Source organism: Tursiops truncatus, chromosome 2 (genome assembly GCF_011762595.2).
Source record: "Tursiops truncatus isolate mTurTru1 chromosome 2, mTurTru1.mat.Y, whole genome shotgun sequence".
Taxonomy (NCBI): Eukaryota; Metazoa; Chordata; class Mammalia; order Artiodactyla; family Delphinidae; genus Tursiops; species Tursiops truncatus.
Genome location: NC_047035.1, coordinates 5141856 through 5155328, shown reverse-complemented (window position 1 = coordinate 5155328; position 13473 = coordinate 5141856). Strand labels below are relative to the sequence as shown.

At 59.1% G+C, this 13473-nt stretch overlaps 1 protein-coding gene across 1 annotated transcript in view; it reads left to right on the top strand.

Annotated features, from left to right (window-relative positions):
* EVL (Enah/Vasp-like) overlaps nt 1–13473 on the top strand; it is a 165475-nt gene that overhangs the window by 144433 nt on the left and 7569 nt on the right. Inside the window, 6 exon segments of the mRNA XM_033850618.2 lie at nt 2117–2172; nt 3914–4038; nt 4040–4144; nt 4879–5000; nt 8671–8731; nt 12835–12898. Of these exon segments, the coding sequence (XP_033706509.1) occupies nt 2117–2172; nt 3914–4038; nt 4040–4144; nt 4879–5000; nt 8671–8731; nt 12835–12898 (533 nt within the window).

The following is a 13473-nucleotide window of genomic DNA, read 5'->3' as shown; positions in this document are numbered from 1 at the left end:
GGGGGCATCCAGGCTGTATCATGTGTCAGAATTTTCTAACTTTTAAAAAAAAATTTTTTTCTTCCTTTTTAAAGTACGTAATATTGCATCGTATGTGTAGACCACATTTTTCCTATATTATTTTTCTTGCTTTGACATTTTGGCTATAGTAAATAATGCTGATATGAACACGATTGTCCAGTGGATGAAGGTGGCAGCCTTGCAGCGAGTGGCCGAGACCAGTTCCCCTGACCTCAGAGGTTCCTTTTTTTTTTTGCGGTACGCGGGCCTCTCACTGCCGTGGCCTCTCCCGTTGCGGAGCACAGGCTCCGGACGCGCAGGCTCAGCGGCCATGGCTCACGGGCCCAGCCGCTCCGCGGCATGTGGGATCTTCCCGGACCGGGGCACGAACCCGTGTCCCCTGCATCGGCAGGCGGACTCTCAACCCTGAGCCAGCAGGGAAGCCCAGAGGTTCCTTCTTATTAATTCCCGTGGCCTGTCTGCTAGCCTCTCAGGAGTATCACATACTGCAGTTTACAGGGGCTTTTACACACTTTGTTTCATTTTAATCCTCACATCAGCCGTCAGGGGTTGTTACGACCCATACTATTTCTCACATGAGCCAACTGAAGCTCAGAGAACAGAAATGACTTGCCCAAAGTAAGCAAAACTTAGTAGCAGAACCAGAACTGGCCCCCGCTCAGCCCTGTGCCAGGTCCCAGGGCTGCCTCCACCCAGAGAAGGGCCTGCGTCCTAAACACACCCTGCAGTTGTGCTCTCAGAACTGGTGAAACACCACGCACTTTATCCAACGCCACCCCCCAAGTCCAGTGTTCCAGGCCACTGGCTGCAGAGGGCCATTCAGTTTTGTCTGCAGTCGACTGTGCACAGACCGAGCGACCCCGAGAGGTCAGTCTATGAACCACAGGCATCAAACTGCAGAGCAGGGATCCTACTCCCCCTGCATCCCTGGCAGTCACCACGGAGCGGGGCCCAGAAAGAGAGGAATTGCGTGGTGCCCAGCAGTGAGGTAGGGACTCTTTAGGGTCAAAAGGGTCTTTTTCATTATTTTTTAGATCTCGGGCATAATCCTCAAAAGAACCCCATGAAACAGGTGTTCTTATGCTTATTTATGGAGAGGAATCTGAGGCCCAGGAAAGGGAAATGACTTGCCTGTAATCACAAACCAGTGAATCCCAGAACGGGAACCAGAAAGCTCTCTACCTCTAAATGACCTTGCAGTAAACCCCGGGTCCCACTTGACCTTCCTCCAAGGGGAAGGCAGCTGGGCAGCCCCGTGTAGCTCTTCCACACGCAGCGCGTACTGAGCAGCTGCTGCACGCACACCCGGCCCCAGCCCCAGACATCAGCGCGCTGCACACCAGCGGAGCAGACGCGTGGCCCACAGCCTCCCGCTCAGCCCCGCGCCCCATTACAGGCCTTCAGAGTTGGCTCTCAGCAGTTGAAGCCCTGCTGCCACCCGGGCCCACATGACTCCTCGAGCCCCTCCTCCCCCAGCATCTCAGCCCCAGGTTCTCTGGATGTGTTTGTGGGTCAGTGTGTTCACTCGTCCAGCCTTGAAGAGCAACCCAGGGCCACTCGTGCGAGGAGCTAGGAGGTTAGTCCCCGCAGAGGTACACCGCGCACTACAGCGCAGCCTCCCAAATGGCCCTCCAGATGGAGGCCAGGCCGCAGCTGGATCAGTGGGAAAGGAAGGGGACAGGTAGCCTTAGTGTCCGCTTCTCTCACAGCCAACAATGCCTGACAGTTGTTCCAGGAAACTGAGCCAGGTGCGGTAAGAATGGGTGCCCCTGAGGTCGAGTCTGTTGTGGCCATAGGCCCCCAAAAGCTAGGCGAGCTTGTCCAGCCTAGGGGAGAGCCTGGTCTGCCCAGATGTCTTAAGACTCAGCGGCTGCCGGTGCTCCCCTGTGTGAGCCCTGGAGCCAGGGCCTACAACTCTGCCTCTGTAAGCAGGGCGGCAAGCCCAGCAGCCGGAGCCTAGGGTGGGGTGAGGCGAGCTCATTGCTGAGCCCCCAGGGGCGCCGGCAAAGCCCAGCTCTGCAGCCTGGGCTCTGACGCGGAGCCGCGCGGTCTCGCCCCAGGAGGTGAGACCCACTCTGATGTGTTTGCTTTTCAGACAAGTGATGGAGCAGCAGCGCCAGGAGTCTCTAGAGAGAAGAGCCTCAGCCACAGGTGAGAGTGTCCCCTGCCTGTGCCCACTGGCGCCCCTTCACCAGATGGTGCCCAGGGACACACTGGGAACGCTGTGACCAGCTGCTGGTCGCACAGGCCTCAGAGCGTGACAGCCACGCCCGGTGAACGTGGGGAAACGAGGGAACAGAGCACGGGTGCGGGGATTAGCTCAGCTTGGCCCAGCCCTGCCCACGGGCCTCTGGTCCTCCCCCGACTCATCCCCTGAGTAGAGCGTGTCTCAGGCCCTGTACTAAGGGCTGAGGACACAGCGGTGGACGAGGCGGATGCACCCTCTGCCCCAGGGAGCTGACTGTCCAGTCAAGGACACAGACTAATGACCCTGGGTCACCGCGGGGCACATGCAGTTACCAAGTCAGTGCAGGGGTGGAGGCACGTGGAGGGGGCCCCAGCTGCCCTGGGGGTCAGAGAAGACCCCAGGGGAGGGGTGGCTTCAGTCCTGAACAGTGACTGGAGCTCAGCACAGTGAAGCAGAGGGGTTTTCTGGAACAGGGTAATGTTGATTAGTAAGCATGGGACTTCATAGCTTACAAAGTACTTTCACGTCCTTCGTTTCACTTAATTCTCTCGAAGTAAGAGAGAGCTTACTTCACTTACTGTGAAGTAAGCAGGTGAATGTTTCCCTGTCTTACTGACGAGGACCCCGGGCCCCAGCTGGTTGCAGAAGCCCCCGCTGGTGGGGATGCTGTCTGGTGCCGCCCCCTCTCAGCTGGGCCGCTGCACCCCTCGGGCTCCTGTCCCGCTCTGCCCCACCCCTGCGTTACTAATGCGGGTCTCACCCTGTCACCGGGTCACCCTTCTCCATCACTCCTGAACAACCTGGGTCCTTGGCACGGGCTCCCGGTGCGCAGGCCCAGTCCCCGCAGACCCACTGCCCTGCACGCTCCCTCCCGCGGCTCCTTCAGTTCCCGCAGGGCCTCCCCCCTCGCGCTCACTCACCCTTCACCAGACGTCACTCCTGCTGTCCTGTCCTGTCCCAGCGCAGTCACTGCTTCCCTGAGGAGGCCTTGCACGGCCTTCTGGTCGGGTTGGGGCGCCTCCTCACAGGCCAGGGCGGCCCACGTGCGCCTGCTCTAGGAGGCACTTGCCCCCCTGCCGCGGGGACAGTTCTGCCTTCAGCCATGTGATGGGTTTGCTGCTACCAGGCCATGAGCACCGTGAGCAGGGAGCCTGTGGCCGCTTGTCCCCAGCGCCCTGCACGGGGCCAGGCCTGCAGCAGAGGCTCGGGCGTTGGATGCTGGGTGGGGGACGGGGGACTGCCTAGCACGCAGCAGTGCTCCTGGACAGATGCCCCGGTCTGCCCTGCGACCCGCAGCTGCTTGCTGCTGTCCCCACAGGCCAAGGGGCAGTCACAGCTATATCTTGGGGACTAACAATTGCTGAAGCCTAGGGGGGTGCTAGGAGCTGAGGAGAAACAGAGAAGGAAAATAAGACACAATTCGTGCCACCGAAGGGCTTCTTGTCCCACTGGAAGACCACAGTTGAGCAAGAGAAAGTTAGCGTAGCTCAAGAGCTGCTAAGCAAGTATGTGACGCTGGGTCCAGCCCGGCCCCCGAAGTAGGGAGAGACTGGAACAACGCCAGGTGCATCCCGCGGGGGCTTCCTGGAAGAGGCCACCTTGAGCTGTTCCTCATCCCTCAGGGGAGTAGGCTGCCCTCTGTCCCTGCTCCCGGGGAGGCGCCCGCTGGGGGCTGGGCACTCACTGAGCGCACTGTTGTTTCAGGACCCACCCTCCCAGCGGGGCACCCCTCCATTGCAGCTGGCGCCCCCCTCTCGTGTAGCGGGCCTCCACCCCCACCCCCACCCCCTGTCCCGCCTCCACCCACAGGGGCCGCCCCCCCTCCCCCACCCCCCCCTGCCAGCCGGAGGAGCCCAGGGCGCCAGCCACGACGAGGGCTCCGTGTCCGGCCTGGCCGCCGCCCTGGCTGGGGCCAAGCTGAGAAGAGTCCCGCGGGTAAGTGTCCCGGGCCCTGGCAGACAGGCGGGCGGGTGGGCAGGACGGACCAGGCTGGGGGACGGGTTTCTAACTGGCAGAGGGGCGGGCGGGGAGCGCAGCGCCGCCCTCCCCAGCCAGACGGCACCTCCCATCTCCTCAGTCACAGTTACCGGGTTACTGAGACCACTGGGACAGGGCCGCGTGAGAGCCGTAGGTGCCTGCAGTTACGTAACCTGCTGCTAGTCCTTTACAAGCGAGGCAGGGATCTCTGCCCTCGTAGATGAGGAAGCCGAGGCGCAGGCACGAGCAGCTTGTTCAAAGCACGCAGGTCATCAGTTGCGGTTTGGAGTCAGGCCCTGGGTCTCCTGCATTTAAGCCCACCAGCTCCCTCAGGCTCAGCTGGCCCTCCCAGCCTTCCGCAGCGTCCTGGGAGGTGGGGCTTCTAGAAGGCCGTACGTGTGGCTGTGGGATTAGGAGCACCTGGGACACAGAACTGTGCCTCCTCCCCCCTCAAGCCACGCTGGCCTTGGCGAGGGTGCTGACCGTGAGCCAGTGAAGCTGGGGGTGCCTGCCAACCGTGGCCCTCCAGGCCCGGTCGCTCTCTGGACTCCAGCTCTGCCGCCAGCAGGTGGGGTTGGGGGACTAGATGGCCTCGACCTCTTCCAGCACTGCCATCACACGTGGCCCCGTCTCCCCTCGAGTGGCGTCCCGCCACGGACACCAGACCGAAGCGCGCCGTCCTCTCCCCTTAGCCAGAAGATGCGTCCGGAGGCTCCAGTCCCAGCGGGACCTCGAAGTCTGACGCCAACCGGGCGAGCAGTGGGGGTGGAGGAGGAGGCCTCATGGAAGAAATGAACAAGCTGCTGGCCAAGAGGTGAGTGCTTAGGCTTCCCCCAGACCCAGCCACTGTCAGGAGCTGCTGTTCCTCAGCGGAAGGGGAAGCCTGCCTGGCCCCAGGACCCACCGTCCCCTGGGTTCAGCCAAGCAGGGGACTGGTCGTCGCGCTTTCCCTTCTCCAGGGCTCAGTCTGAGACGTCAAGCCAAAGGAGTCCTCTGAGCTCTGCGTCCTTCCTCATTTCAGTTTAGCAAGTATCGTTGAAACATCTGCCATGTGTCAGCCTTGTCCTGAGCAGAGAGGAATTTGGAGATCATTTCAGAGATCAATTCCGAGGGAAAATAGGAGTATTCCCAGCGGTGAACGTATGACGGAGGGGCCCGTCTTGTGGGGGCCCTTACGGAGGACTCGGGAGAAGGGGTGCTGAGGTGGTAGGAGCCCAGAGGACATTACCCCTCAGGGACGGAGCAGCAGTTCCCTCCCCGTCGTGCTCAGCTCTGCGGCCCCCGCCTCCATCCTCACCAGCACATGTGCCTCCAGCTTGCCCAAGGCCATCAGCCTGTCACTATGGCTCTTCGTTGTTCCCCAACTGAATCCCAGGCAGTTGGAGAGATCAGACAGCTCCCTCTCAGAAGGGTCGCAAAAGCTTGGGTCTTACTTGTAAATGTGGTGTGGCAGCGGGAATGCCCTGATGGGGTTTCCAGGGCCATGGCTCACCCGGGCACCAGAGGACCCAGGAGTGGGCCTCACCTGTCAGCACGCTCCTTGTTGCCCAAGAAAAGCAACGGCAGGGGCCTTGCTCCCCCGTGACCCCTCCTGCCTTCTCTCAGTCTCCAGGCTCTTCCCGGTGCCCCCATGGCGGCTGACCCCGGGCGAGCGCTTTCTGTGCCGGGTCTTCGGTAAACCCACACGGCACTGCGAGGACACGGGGGAGACAGAGGCCCCCAGAGTGCAGGTAGCTGGTCTGGCACGTCTCGGCAGGGCCGGTCCAGGGCCCTGTGTGCCCAGCAAGGGAGGGCACAGGGGGAGGGGAGCAGCCAGGTGGGTCCACGTGCCGTGACCAGAGGTGAGCCGGCGACTGTGGCCGGACAGTGCAGAGCAGCTCCAGGGAGCCGGGGCGCTTCACGGAGGAGGTTCTGCACGTCCTCTGGGCCGAAGCAGCAGAGGAGAGGTTCCGTGCAGAGGAGGAGCAGAGGTGGGTGTGGTGGGTGGAGTTACACTACCTGGAGAGGCTGAGACACGCCCCCCACCCCCCAGAGCCCAGGGCCTGGAGGAGGTGGACCAGGATGCAGGCTAGAGGGGAGAGCCTCGTGTGCCCGTGCGTTAGAGTCCATTCCAGAGGGGCCTCGCATAAAAATAGAAGATTCTTTAAAAAAGGAAGTGTTTACACTTTCCCCAAGTCCAACACCAGTGCGTTCCAGTGCGTTCCAACACCAGTGACTGCTTGGCCTAGATGGTTTAGACCAAACGGAGAGGAAGTTTCTGAGAACAGGAAAAGGCCGGTGTGCCAGGAGCCAGTGAGATGCCAGAAGCTGGTGGCAGAGCCGGGCCCACCGAGAGCACTCACCCTGCACGACCGGCAAGGGGCGGCCACGCTGCTCTCTGAAGCCCACCTGGGCGCGCAGGATGCTGGGTGGAGCCTACAAGGAGATGCGCGCGAGGGCTACTTTTTTTTTTTTTTTAAAGAAGATCTCTACTTCCACTTTGTACAGACAGCTAATTCTCTATCTTAATCAGCTTGCGATGCTATAAAAATAAATCAGCATGCATGGCTTATAAACAGAATTTTATTTCTCACAGTTCTAGAGAAGTACAAGACTCCTAGAGAAGTACAAGACCACGGCACTGACCAATGCAGTGTCTGGTGAGAGCCCACCGCCTGGTCCATAAATGGCCATCTCTGCTGTGTCCTCACGTGGTGAAAGGGAGCAGGGAGCTCTCTGGGGTCTCTTTTATTTATTTATTTATTTTTTGGCTAGGGTCTTGTTAAAGCCCTTTTTTTTTTTTTTTGAATTAGGGTATAGCTGTTTTACAATGTTGTGTTAGTTTCTACTGTACAGCGAAGTGCAGTTCCCAGTGCCATACAGCAGGTTCTTATTAGTTATCTATTTTATACATATTAGTGTTTACGTGTCAATCCCAGCCTCCCAGTTCATCCCACCCCCACTTCTCCCCTTGGTGTCCATACGTTTGTCCTCTACGTCTTTGTCTCTGTTTCTGCCTTGCAAACAGGTTCATCTGTACCATTTTTCTAGATTCCGCATATATGCGTTAAGATACGCTATTTGTTTTTCTCTTTCTGACTTACCTCACTCCGTATGACGGTCTCTAGGTCCGTCCGTGTCTCTACAAATGACCCCATTTCGTTCCTTTTCATTAGGACTTCTTTTTCTTATCTGTCAAACAGGCATAGTAACAGAGCTTAGCTGATCAAAGGTCCTTGCGGAGTCGCTGCCTCCTCAGTTGCTGAGGCCTGTCCCGGCAGTGGACCAGGCGGGGGAACCGTGTCGCTGGGAGCTGCTCGATGCCGAGCGTGTCCACAGACACTCAGCCCAGGGAATCTTCACAGGCCTGGAGGGGCCTGGTCTGCTGGGTATCCTTAGAAGATTAAACGCAGGCTCTGGGTAGGAGCAGAACGTCACGGGCGCGGTGGCAGTAGCAGGCCAGGCAGGAGCTGGTGGTGCTCGCATGCAGCGTTGGGAGTGAAGACGGGCCAGACAGCCCAGAAACAAAGTACAGAGCCAGAAGTGAGCGGACCCACTGTCACGAGGAAGAAGTCGGGCGTGAGTCCCGGGCTTCTGGGAAGGGCCATAGGTGGATGGGATGAGAAGATGAGGAAGGAGCCCCCGTGGCCGGTCCCTAGACGGGGACAGGCAGCCGGTGGCCCTCACCCCTGCCAGGCCAGCTTCCCTCCTGACAGCCAGCTACCTCGTGAGCTCCGAGAGCTTTGTTTGTGTCCTGGCGGCTTCACCGAGTTGAGAGCCCCCGGGGCCGGATCTTTGGAGAGTAGGAAGGGGTATGTGTGTAGATTTGGGAATTAGCCAGAGGTAGGCCACCACTGAGGCCGGAAAAGAGCAGCGAGTTCTCAGTGTCTAAGAAGGGGGCTCATCCCTGCAGGGAGGTGCGCGCCGTGACTAGAGGGCGTCTCTCGGGTTCTTTCCTTCCTGAGCACGTGCCGCTCTTCGTGGTGTCCAGGTCGGGGAGGACATGGCTGCTGAGCTCTGAGGTAGGAGGAGCTTTAGGGCGATAGGGAAAGGCTTCCTCCTCCGTCCCGCAGGCGGCCTGCAGACGGGATGCCCCCAGGCTGACCTGTGGCGGGGGCAGCTCTCCTGCCCCTCGTGGCCAGGCATTGAGCGTCCTGGGAGGACAGCGGCCACCCGGCTGAGCCCAGGTCCCCCGGGACCTGGACAGGGTGTGGACCAACCTCCTCGGCCTTCAGGTGCTGTAGACAGAGATGGGGTGCCCCCCACCCCACCACCCAGACCAGTTTTGTGTCCAGGGTCCTGGGGCCAGCACAGAAGGCCTGGACACTCACCCGGGCATCGCCACAGGCCAGATGGGTGCCTGGACAAGTCATCTCCTTCACACGAAACAGGGGTCACACCCCAGCAAGGAGTCTCTGAGGACCAAGCTGTGTCCGCACAGAGGCGACGTCTGCTCTGTGTGGAAACCTTTAGGGCTGATTGTATCTTCCCCCTCCTTGTGTTAGGAGAAAAGCAGCCTCCCAGACAGACAAGCCGGCTGATAAAAAGGAAGACGAAAGCCAAGCGGTAAGCACACCCCACGGCCAGCCCAGCCCGGCTTCCCCAGAGGTGTGAATGCACCGGGCCTGCGGGACACCGTGTTTGGACATACACGCGGTAGATACTTCGCTGGGTGATTTGTAGGAGGGCGGGGGGACGGGTGACAAGAGGGACAGGAGGGGGTAGTGCAGGGGGACAGGGCCTGTGGGCGCTCATGTCCGTCCCCGCTGCACCGGGTGGCAGGCCTGTGCTCACTGAGCATCTAGCAGACACTGGTCTGCTTTGGAGCTCGCAGCCTCGCAGGGAAGGCAGGGAAGAGGCAGAGAAGCAGGACCCGCCAGGGAGCGCCTTGAGGGAAGGGCCTGGAGGCTGGGGAGCTCAGAGGGGCAGCAGACAGATCTCAAGGGACTCGGGGGGTTGGAGAGTACAGTCGCAGTAGGCAGTGTCTGCTTGAAGACCAGGGCAGTTATTATTTTCAAATTATTCCTGTTCTTGAAAGGCTTCACTTGAGTCCGTGGATTCCAGCAAGAGCCGCAGGGGAGCTGGGCAGAGGAACCCAGCGCTCTGGCTCTTGTCCTGAGGGGGTCCTGGAGCCTAGTCTATCCACACAGGTTCCAGGCTCCCGCCGTCACTAGGGTGGCTAACACTCTTTCCCTCTGTGTTAAGCTTTCCCTGTAAAAATAGACTCCTACTGAAACGGCTAAGTTTAGACCTTAACTACAGATGGCATACGGGTTGCATCTCGGTGGCAGGAGACAGAAGAAATATTACAACCACCAGGCGCCAGGGTACCGTGCCACCCCCGTCAGCAGGGCAAGGCTTACCGGGTGTGACCCCTGGGCTCCAGCCTTGCCAGCGGCCCTCCCTTCCCCTGGTCCCCCCGCCTGGCACATGCGGTCCCCTCGGCCCCAGCAGCTAACTCCTCCTCGGCTGCACTTCTCTGTGTAAACAGTACTCCCTGAGAAACAGGCTCCCGACCTCCAGGCTAGTAAGGCTCTCTGCTACGTGGACCCCGGGCCCCTCTCCCCACCATGCTTCTCCCTGCCCTTAGCACACACATCTCTGCTTGTTCAGACTCGCTCGTTCCTGCTGAATCGTGAGCCCTGTGAGTACCAGGCGTGCATATTCCACTGTTCCCATGCCTTGCACAGAGTATGGAGTTCATCCAGCTAACTCCCCACTAATTTCTCAAACTGCAGAGGCCTGTCTGGCCAGGAGCCCAGGAATAATTACAGGTCTCCAAAGGCGCCGGCCAGTTCCCGCCATCACAGCTCCAGCCCCAGTACCCAACCTCCCTCCTCCCTGGTCTCCAGGAAGAGTGTGTTTCAAATCCCAGGGACCCAGGAGAAATCTTTGACCCCAAGGGTAGAGTTTTCTTCCTCTGACTCTCCTTTTTCTTTTCTTTCCTTTCCTTTTTTAAGAAGCCTCCTGGTCACTGGGAGTTCTGTTTGCCTTGGTCCCCCGCAGTCAGGAGGCCCTGCCCACCCGGGAGCAGCCTCTTCCAGGGCAAGGGCTAGGGCAGTTCCACACACCAGAGCAGGTGCCGCGTGGATGGAGACACTGGAGACTGGCTTTTCTTCTTTTTCTCTTTTCTTTTTTGTTTTTTTGGCCACGCTGTGCAGTTGGCAGGGTCTGAGTTCCCCGCCCAGGGATTGAACCCGGGCCCTCAGCAGTGAGAGCACCGAGTCCTAACCACTGGACTGCCAGGAATTCCCTGGCTTTTCTTTTTTATACTTTTCAGTGTTTTCCAGATCCTCTTCATTGAACATGTACTAGGTTTATAATTAATGAGAAACAAATAAGCATTAGTTAAAGAAGGAAAACACCCCAAATGTGGAGTCAGATGTGGCTCAGGCGGGCGCTCTGCCGCTTGCTGGCCGCAGGCCAGTTATGTCACTGCTCTAAGGACGTGTTCCATGGCATGAAAACACAGCCCCCAGGCGCTGGGCCGGCAGCCTCGGGGCAGGGGTGTGGGCACGGCTGAGCCCCGTGCGCTGGGAGCGAGGATTCTTGTTAACTGTTTCTGAAATAATAATAGGATGACACAAAACAACTTACTGATTTTTTTCAGTTACTCTAACTTCACCCATAATGGCTTTCATTCTTGCCTGTTTCCTCTGGGCCCTGGTCCCCACGCATACGTGTTGATTTATATAGTTTCATTTATTCCACTCTCTCTTTAAACCAGAACGCTCAGGAGACTTGGCCTGAGACCCACGCCTAGCACGTTCTTTTGCCCCTGGACCAGCAACTCCCGGGTTCATTCAGTCACCACGCAGATACAGGGTGGGGGTTCCTGATAGGTCTGATAGGTGCCAGGTCTGCTCTCGGCGCAGGGACCAGGCGTGAGCAGCCGTGGTCCTGGCTCTCACAGGCTCGCATTAGGTGGACCGGGCGTGGTGGGTCCTGATTGGAGCGCTGAGCCTGGAGTCCTGGCCCTGGAGGTGGCCGTGAGCGTCCGAGAGCCCTCACCCCAAGGCTCGGATGGACCAGATGGGAAGCAGAGTTGACGTGGGCAGTGGCAGAAGGCGATTCTTGGCTTTGGTCAGCATTATGCTAGTTCCGTCTCGTCAGGTCGGCTGGCTGTCTCTGGTCAAAAGCTCCGGGTAGGGCGTCCCTGGTGGCACAGCGGTTGAGAGTCCGCCTGCCGATGCAGGGGACACGGGTTGGTGCCCCGGTCCGGGACGATCCCACATGCTACGGAGCAGCTGGGCCCGTGAGCCATGGCCGCTGAGCCTGCGTGTCCGGAGCCTGTGCTCCGCAACGGGAGAGGCCGCAACAGTGAGAGGCCCGCGTACCGCAAAAAAAAAAAAAAAAAAAAAAAAGCTCCAGGTAGCAGCTGTATGTGTTTTGCTTGAGAAAAATGGAGGAATTATGATTACTTAATAAATGCTATTTTCCTAAGAGTGTAGAATCTTTCCAAAATATGTGCGATAATAAACGTCAGCTTGTGTTACTGCTGCATTACTCACCTCCATTACAAGTGTCGCCACAGACTTATTCCACGGGCAGAGCAGACACGCACGGGCCGCCTTCGTGGGGCCCCGCTGGGAGCCAGGCACGGGGGTCCTGGGTGGATAGGACCATGGCCTCTGTGCTCAAGGTAGGACACAATAAACTGACTGCCGATACAGAAAAGTGCTGAGGACAGAGACGGAGCACCAGGGCCCTGAGCCCTGCGAGAGCTCCCAGGACAGGCGGCACCTGCCCCGAGCTCTGAGAGGAGCAGGCGTGCAGGACAGAGACGCGCAGCGGCCGTGTCTGGGGGATGGTGGGGTGCACGGGCGAGCGGCCGGAGGCTCGGGGCTCCGCCTGGCCCACTGGTCAGCAACATTGATGAACCCGTAGCCTGGTTGGGCTAAAGATAACCTTCAGAGCATTCTGAATTCTATTTTTCTTTTTTAATTTTTGGCCGCGTTGGGCCTTCTTTGCTGCACGAGGGCTTTCTCTAGTTGTGGGAGCAGGGGCTGCTCTTCCTTGCGGTGCACGGGCTTCTCACTGCCGTGGCTTCTCTTGTGGCACACGGGCTCTAGAGCTCAGGCTCAGTAGTTGTGGTACACGGGCTTAGTTGTTCCGTGGTATGTGGGATCTTCCTGGACCAGGGCTCGAACCCATGTGCCCTGCATGGGCAGGCGGATTCTTGACCACTGCGCCACCAGGGAAGCCCCTACATTCTAAATTCTTAACGCTTCCTCCTCTCCTGTGAAAGAGAAGTGAAGTGCTGGGGTCTCTAGGACTCAGGCTGTGTCCGTACCAAGCCTTGACCAGCAGTGCTGACCGGAAGCGGGCTCCTCCCAGGGCTGTGGAAGGGTCCCGGTGGACAAGGGGTGGCAGCGCCTCATGAGGGACAGTGAGTCTGTGGGCAGCGCTGGCCCGGGGTCCAGGCCACGTCCACTGTGTCCCCCTGCAGCCTTCTCCTCCCTGACTTCCGTGGGGTGGACCACCTCCCCACCGCGACCTGGGGTTTTCATTGGTGAATCGTATTTGTTGTTTCACTGATTATAAAAATAATATATGTTCGTTGGCTAATTTGGAAAACTGAGGTTTTCTAGATGACCTGGCCCAAAGGTCCCCCACCCAGCCGGCCTTCCTAAGCAGGCCGACAGCAGAGCCTTTCTCTTCCATTTCAGGAAGAGCCGAGCACCTCTCCATCTCCGGGGACCCGAGCAGCCAGCCAGCCCCCCAACTCCTCAGGTAAGGCGCACCGCCCTGCCAGCGCCAGCACGGGGTCTTAGCACAGGAGGGGCTCTTACAGGAAGGCGATCTGATCCCCCTGCCTCACTTTACGGTGAGCAGAGAGGCCCCGCCATCTTCGCGGCCTCCACGCCGAGCCTGAGCAGGGGCACCCTGGAGGAAAGACTGCCCAGTCTAAGCCTCGCGTCTCCCAGCCGGCCTGCCAGCACCTACCGAGTGGTGTGGGAGACCGTGCCCTGGGGCTCAGGTTCCTGGCCTTGGGCCCGTGCTCCGAAGAGGGGCACGTAAATGTCACGTTCCTGCGCCCTGCAAAACGCCAGCTGTGACCCATGTTACAGTGATTAGCAGTGAATCTCGCTCGCTGAGAAGTCAACCAAACAAGGCGGTCCTGAACCCCGCGCAGAAATCCCCCAGTCTGAGCTGTGGAGCGGGGGTTGCGATAAGAAGAGTGCCTTGAGGCTCTACGGTGGGAAGAAGCCACCGCAGTCAGTCACTCGTCCAGCGTTTCAGTGTCTGCTCTGAGCCAGGCCTGTGCTCCTGAGCACATGGTGCGGTGCAGGCTTGGGAGAGGCGGA